This window comes from Atta colombica, unplaced genomic scaffold (genome assembly GCF_001594045.1).
Source record: "Atta colombica isolate Treedump-2 unplaced genomic scaffold, Acol1.0 scaffold125, whole genome shotgun sequence".
NCBI classification, from domain to species: Eukaryota; Metazoa; Arthropoda; class Insecta; order Hymenoptera; family Formicidae; genus Atta; species Atta colombica.
The window spans coordinates 1,047,773-1,055,983 of NW_017259212.1; the positions used below are offsets into that span (position 1 = coordinate 1,047,773).

At 32.8% G+C, this 8,211-nt stretch overlaps 1 protein-coding gene across 1 annotated transcript in view; it reads right to left on the reverse strand.

Annotated features, from left to right (window-relative positions):
* Positions 1 to 8,211, reverse strand: part of LOC108694864 (protein slit) — a 343,987-nt gene that overhangs the window by 18,146 nt on the left and 317,630 nt on the right. Inside the window, exons 4-12 of the mRNA XM_018204549.1 lie at positions 5,447 to 5,518; positions 4,960 to 5,031; positions 4,631 to 4,844; positions 3,696 to 3,859; positions 3,014 to 3,085; positions 2,828 to 2,899; positions 2,647 to 2,718; positions 2,219 to 2,362; positions 1,912 to 2,075 (exon numbers count right to left, since the gene is read on the reverse strand). Coding sequence (XP_018060038.1) covers positions 1,912 to 2,075; positions 2,219 to 2,362; positions 2,647 to 2,718; positions 2,828 to 2,899; positions 3,014 to 3,085; positions 3,696 to 3,859; positions 4,631 to 4,844; positions 4,960 to 5,031; positions 5,447 to 5,518 — 1,046 coding nt within the window. The remainder of the gene's footprint in view (positions 1 to 1,911; positions 2,076 to 2,218; positions 2,363 to 2,646; positions 2,719 to 2,827; positions 2,900 to 3,013; positions 3,086 to 3,695; positions 3,860 to 4,630; positions 4,845 to 4,959; positions 5,032 to 5,446; positions 5,519 to 8,211) is intronic.

Sequence of the window (8,211 nt, forward strand, 5' to 3'; positions counted from 1 at the left end):
TGTATTTAACTAAATTTTTAGATACTTTAACAAAATCGTTTTTTTCCGTGTGATACTGATTATATTCAAGCTATCCTTATATGCAATTGTTCTATATATTTTTTTTAAATAAATCAATGTAGCACATTACATATATCATTTAAAGCAAATCTTTAACAATATCGATATTTATATATATTTTATATAAGTTTAACATGTGATGTTTAATTATAAATTAATTAATATAGTCGCGAGATAATTTCATTGTTTATATATAAAATCTGTATGTGTGTGACTATTTTGTATTCAAAATGTTAACAAGCAAGATATTACGCGGTTCTGCTAGGTTTTTGCATTTCACCTTTGTACAACCGCGTGTACACATATGTATGTACAGTAGTACATATGCTTTTCGGAAGTATGGCGTACAAGGAGAGTGCATCCGAGTGAAACTTGAGGCTGCATAAAGAAAGGTTAGAGACTTCTAGGTATTATTTTCAAACGGATACGACAAACACGGATAGTTCCGCAAAAAACATGTCGTAAAAGATGCATTCTGTAGAAGGGACATTCGTACAGTTGCAATAAATTTCCCTAGAATTACGGTGTCGCAAAAAGACAAGATAAACCACTGCGCGATGAAAATAGCAGAGATAAAATTTTTGTAATTCCGGAAGTTGCATATCAAAATTTACGGACTATGATATAATAAGCATGCTGTGAGTGCATCATACGTCCGTATAAAGCATAATATATAATGTCAAAAGACAGATTTTAATTATAAAAAATTTGCTCTGATATTGTTATCGTTAAAATACTTTTAACTAACTATCTAAAATTTAAAAAGTATCAAAACAGCGATATTTATTCTCAATAAATCATAGCTTCTTTGTCTTTATCCAATGTTTGTTCATATTTTAACACTATGATGTGCTCAAATATTTTCTTATGATCTTCTTTCGTGAATAATTTAAAGGAAAACTCCATATATTGACGGAAGAATAAAATTTCAAAAAAGTACTTTTTCTAGGGCACGATTTTAGAGCACATCTTTATCCACGTAAATCGTCTGTATGCAGTTTCGTTTTGCTAAATGATTATGCGAGCATGAATGAGTTTGCAAGCGTCTTTGCGAATGTACATAACATCAGCTGACATTAATGCACACCGGGCGGTATTACGGTTAGCAAGGTACATCCATCGGCAATTACATACGTCCAACAAAGTGACCAGCATTTATCCTACAGTGCGAGAGTACCTATATAGATCGTCTGGTCACCTGTTCCGGACATGTCGACAAGAACGAAGAAGAATCGAGACAAAGAGAAAGGAGAAGACGTACGTGTCTGGATATGTGATGCAAGAAGCATTGGAAGCAACAGGAACGATGGTGGGTGATTTCACACAAGTGAAAATGGAAACCGTGGATCGGTTGTTCGAATGTGGCACGTACACCATCACATGTGATTAGTAATAAAGTGACACGATTGATCAATTCAATAGCTTGGCATCGGCTTTCGATATATCCTTTCTTAGCGAAAGAACGAATATTAATTTATAAATGGTAATATAATCCGATTTCCATTCTGCTTATTCATTTTCTCTTACTTTCCATATGTAAGGTAAGCGCTACTTTCAATTTTTAAAAGCTGATGTAAAATAGATGATAAAATGATATTTATTGAAATTGTATTGTATGCAAGGTGATAGATGATGAATTTCATACAGATATGAATATAAATGTAATTACATATATGATAATACGAAGATTTGAAGATGTCGTGAAATGTATTATAAATGCAAGTCAACGGATAATAAGGACCTATTTACATTCATCGTGCAATATATTTTCCTCCACATAGACTACCGACCTGTACATTACTCTGCCGAAGTGTTAAGAAGAGATATACCGGAAAGTCGAATTGTGCTTACCCTTACATTTGAACTTGTCGTCCCGCATCGAATCGATCTTCCGTTTCTGTGCTCTTTTTGGCGTTTCGCATTTAGCGCCGGATGTCTCTATAGGATGCGCGTGAAGATACGCGCTCAGCCAGCGTAGATTGCAATCGCAGATGAACGGATTCCTCGCCAAATGTCTGCGAAAAAAAGAATTATTGACTGCAGATTCTTTAAAATGTGTAAAATGATATGGAATATCTTCTTTATTAATTGCTTTAACAAACAAATTTTTCATCTAAATTAAGAAATAAGAACTTATGTAGTTTTGTATAATACGAACAGTGTTTTAATGCTCCGCAGGTTGGCAAAAGTCCCATTAGCTAACGAACGTATATTGTTGTCGTACAAAGACAGCAAGGTGAGACTGGTTAAGTCTTTGAACAGGTCTGTTCGTATGCATGATATCTCATTGGCATTCAGTAACCTGAAACAATAAGTTTCGCCATAATTTCCAACAGTTGCCTCGTTGCAATGCTTCACGGGAAAGCGAGAACAATACATGAAACCATGAATAAAAACATTTTCTTTAGTGGTTCTAATATGAATTATTAATTCTCGCCTTCTTAAAGTCGACCTCGCATGCAATAGAAAATTATATCCATTTCAATTTATTAACTTTAATAAAACTGACTTTCGTGCAATTCGTTTTAGTTTTAAATCCTATTCATTAAATTTATAATCTTCTCTCTTTTTTCTTTATGTACTCACAATAATTGCAGATTTGTAAGACCTTGGAAAAGACCAGCTGGTAGCTCAGTGATTTTGTTGCCATATAGAACTCTGCAACCAAATATATTTTTATCGTTGTGATAAAATAGAATAGAATGTTTTTTTAAAATAGAATAGAATGTTATTCAAAATGTATCAGTAAAGAGAAAAAGATACATACAGCGATTCGAGGGACTTCAATCCGTGGAAAGCATCTGCTGCTACCTTTTTTATTTGGTTGTTGCTCAGGTCACTGCGGGCGAAAAACCGGAAACATATAAAAGTATTAAATGTTGCGGTCGACATGCGCAAAAGCGATCTGTATATATGTATGTATTAAAATAAGTCAATCACAAACATCACTCACATTCTTCGCAATTTCCTATATGGCGAGAAAGCCTTTGGTGGAATTTCCGTAATGCCGTTTTGTTCCAACCGCCTGCAGGCAGTTAACATAGAAAAACAAATTATACAAATAAGTTAGCGAATCTGCACATTTGTGCTAGGTAGTAGCCGTTTCGTAAAGCTGCAAGGCTATTGATTGTTTTATACTCGTTTGCATTATACTATTTCGTGTATTTCACTCTCCTCTCTCTACCGTTTTCCATGCAAATAAATATATTATTCTGTGTTTCATGTATTATATTATTAATCTTGACAAATTTTATAAAATTATTTGATTTTCTCGGCTTTACATAGGATTATCTTAAAAAAATTAGTAATAAAATCGCGAATTAATTTTATAAATAAAATTAATTTAAATAAAAATTTAAATTTAAAAAAACATAAATAAATATTAATTTGTTGTGCAACTACAAGTACCAAATATAAGGGAAGAAATAAAGTATACTTGAGAGAACAACGTACAGCTCAATTCGCGTTATTGATAATACGTGTGTGTGTGTGTGTGTGTGTGTGTGTGTGTGTGTGTGTGTGTGTGTGTGTGTGTGTGTGTGTGATGCGCGTGTATACGTATTAAACGGGAAATAAATCTCAGATGAAGAACAGATACACAATGCGCGAACATGGCGCGCGACAGTTTTACTTACAACTCTGTGGTATCCTCGGGAAGGTGAGTTGGTACTTTCGTCAAGGAGTTCTCTCTGCAATCGACGATCCCATCAGCGCATTTACAAGGATGCGGGCATTGGGGCTCAGCGCTGCATTCCGATCCCGTTCGCTCGACCAGGCCCGAACATTTGAACTCGTGCTCCTGCAAACAATGGGTAGGTTTAGAAGTCGTATTAGGCACGAAGTGGGTTAATGAGAAACGATATCGATAAAATTAACGATCACAGAAATGTTCTATAGAAACCTTTTTTTCTCAATGTTTGGTTAACAATTGAAATAATATTGTATCTACATGGAGGAAAATGTAAAATAATTAATATGTACTAGAATTCTCATAAAATGGAATTAGTAAGTTTATATGAAGACAGGCGCTTATATAAAATAAATTTTTATACTTATATACGTAAAATAAAATTTATTTTATTTTTCTGATAAATAAGCGATCGTAATAACCATACTATAAGATATTTTTTACATTTCGTAAAATAAACTTTGAGAGTTATTCGTGTTCAGTCTTAAAAATAATATAATTTAGTTTACTGTAAGATAATTATCACTTAAATAAATTTACTATAATCTAATGCACTTATTACTTTACACCTCTGATATTTCTACTTTCAGACAAGTAAAGTTTGTAAGTACGGCAAAAATAGTCACAATATTTTTTACTAATCTTGTAAAGTAAAAATTACTCAATCATTTTTCTCCGTATATTAAAAGCTCTAAACTACATTTTATATGTGTACACACAAACATAATTTAATAAGAACATATTTCTAATTTATGTTTATAAATAAGACTTGATATATTTATGCATTACATAAACGTACATAGATTCTGATAAGAAATAAACTTTTGTGGGTTTTGCAAACTGGAATTCAATAGATGGTAACATAACTCTAATCAGACTCACTTGCACATCGGCGAGATTACGATCCTTAAGATGAGCCGGAGATGCACATCGTGTATGTTGCCCTAGGCGAGGATAAGTCTTCAAATGACGCGATAACCATGCTAAATGGCAATCGCAAGCGAATGCGTTATCCGCAAGCTTCAAAGTTCGCAAATGCGACAAGCCGTTCAACATCTCCTTGCCGAGCGTTATAAGTTTGTTATTATTCAGCATTCTAAAATGAATAATTGATTTGACAAGTTTCTATTCTCTCTCGCATAAATTCTCTCATTAATTTTGATGGAAAACGTATAATTTAAATACATAACTTAACAAATTCGTGTACTTACAATATTTCCAAATCTTTCAATTCTCGTATCGAAGCCTCATCCACACAAGTCAATACATTATTGTCAAGTAATCTATAAGGAAAAAACGTAAAATTTTAATAAAATATTTAATTTTTTTCTCAAACTTCTCACATAAATAAAATAATATGAAAGAGAGATAAATTACACATTTCAGAAAAATATTACGTTACGTTTTGACTAGAGTTGACTGATCATATAATATTTTACTACTTAAACTGATAGGTGACGTAAAAAAATATAGGATAATTATAATACACGTTATAGTAGATTTGAAATACTATCTCAACCCATGAGTTTTATCTAAAATTTTATCAGAGCTTTATCTGTAACGCGAGTAGAGTTGTCATATGTAAAACAACTTGAGCATAGTTTATAATGAGCTACTAGACTGTGACTAAATGGTCTCGAGAGAGATTGTTACGGAACAATCTGTCTTTGTGGCAAGCACATCCGATAAGATACTTACAAATGTCTGAGAGCGGACACTCCTCTGAGAGTCTTCGGTCCTATGGTGGCAATCTGATTGTGGCTAAGATCTCTGTAAAATAGAATATAATATTTATTTAAAAATATCTGATTACGATTTGTCAAATAGTTATTTTTATAGTTTATTTTTAACAATCGTAATTACTACCTTAAAAATTAATATAATTCATAAAATAATGTATTATATGTAATATAACTAAAAAAGGTTCAAATATAGACAACCCGAAAGATATAATTTCATTACGTTCAATTTTTTAAAATTTATTAAAGATACTTTTAAATTTTTTTTAGAGAGAAACTTATTCTGCTTTTTTTCTTCAATTTCCAAATTAATATTTTAAAAGAGAAATTAGATTTATGTTAAATAACATATCTTATATTATAGAAAATACTTTTATTCGAAAATACATCAGTTATTATTTAAAATATATATAATGATATGATATTTATTAGTCCAATTTAGAATAAATCAAATCAAATTTTTCAATGAGTCCAATTCAATTCCAAGCGAATCAAATTGAATTTTCCAATAGTATTCAAGATCGACAGTGTCCCAATTTTTCACATATGCAATTGTTGCAATCGTATATTCGAAAATTATCAGAGCCCATCGGCGTCACGCTAGAAGGCGCGTTAATTCGCGATTGTCCATTCACCTCTCAGCTTTTACGCTCTCAAAGGCGGATGACCATGTCCACCATTACCGGTGCAACACCCGCTCGTTCCACTTTATTGCGGCTGTAGTCGCGAGTTCGTCCTACATTTTCGATCAATTATTCAAGAGCGTCGAATGCCGCGGCAAGTACCTCTTCGACGTGCACGATTATCCTCCAGAAAGTTGTCGCTTGTGCGTGTGACCGGTCATGTGTATACCAGACCATCACGTGAGTGGCCATAGACTTCGCAAGTACTTACTCTTCATCGCGGTCGGGATCGTTATTCACGTAACGAGTGACCATTTCTACGGTCTCACGCGACAGTGGCTGCTTACGAATTATCTTAACGTATTTCATAGTCGGAATACTTGAAGCTCGAAGCTTGTTTCGAGCTACATCAAAATCAATTCGCGACGATGTCTTAAAAATGTCTTTACTGTGACTTAAAAAATGTTTTAAATTCTTAATTCTTAAAAATTTATTGTGTACATATCATTTACTGGTTATTCTTTTTTTCAAGATATCAAAATTGTAATATTTTTTTGTATACATCTAATTAAACAATATTTTAAAAGTATATCAAGTGACATCTTATCATGTATATCAAAATGATAATAACATATGTATATATTATTCTATCTATGCTCTTCGTACGTGAGGAAGTATATAATATTATATAATTAAATAATGAAAAAATAAGAGTTAGCAAATAATTGAATCATCTCCCATTGATATGGAAAGACACCTTGGAATGATCGAGGGTTAGACAAATGGCGCGGTTGAAACCCCTTGAAAAGCGTGCGGATACCATGGAACCTTGAAACCTCTTCTCGAGGTCTGAGTTAACCAAAGGCTTGTGATGATAGGTTGGGGTCTCGGAGTACGGCTCGCCATTGACTATCCATTGGCTTGGAACTCGCAATCTGTAATTATGTTCGCGAAGGAACGTGAGGGGAGCGTGGTGGACGAGAGAAGAACAACAAAAACGCGAAACGGAGAACGAGATAGAGAGCGAAGAGAAAGAGAGAAAGACAACGAGGGATGTAAGGTGAGAGTGCGAGACTGGGAGATTGAACTCCCAGTTCGCTCGAGCCAATCCAGAAAGTAATTACCGAATTTCGACGCGCGGCCACGTCTGCACCGAACGCACAAAGGGAACTCGCGTCATTCGCGTTCGAGTTGGTCGGCGCGAAATATTATTGTCCCCGTAGAATTTGATCGTGCCATCGAATAAACGTTTGTCACACGCCGCGCAATAAAAGTTCATCTCTCTAGAGTACTTTCGCAGAACTATGAAACAAATTAAAAAACTGTTTTATAACTATCGATTATTGATCAGAAACTTTATACTTGACACTATATCTATTTGTTACTTGTAACAAAATTCTTAAAAATTATTTCATGAGTACATCTGTTAATAAAATTAGATTAATTTCATCCTATATAAATTTAATAAATTGGATGTGCAACAAGAAACGTGAAAAGCATGAGACTGAGTAAGCTGAAATTGAGTACTTTCACATACAGGGAAATTTGAGATATTTAATTCCCACTGCGTCGGATCCAATCGTAAAAGCAATTTCCGAATTTCCAAGTGCCTACGTTGATTCGACAAAAGGAATAGCTAAAGCTTATTTTGAAATATCGTTCATTATCTCAAGTGATTGATTATGAAAATCAACGCGAATTCTTATTGCAATATAAAAATAAAATAAGTAGAAAAGCGTGCTGAAAATTTAATTAAACGTAAATTAATTCTTGACTGTAATTAATTGTATAATAATATTTTACAATAATATTATTATTGCAAATAATTTTAACAAAAATAATACAATATATAAATAATTATTTAATTAATAAAAAATAAAATACATAAAAGTATGAAGTAAAATGAAAATAAGAAATTATGAAATTAATAAAACATCGCACATTAAGAGAAAATAATGATTATATTTTTCATAATTTAATTATAATTTACAATCGTTTTTTGGAGCAATTAAGTATTTATGATTGTTTTAATCATGCAAATATAATCAATTGTGCTAATAGTCTCATACACACACACACACACACACACACACACACACAC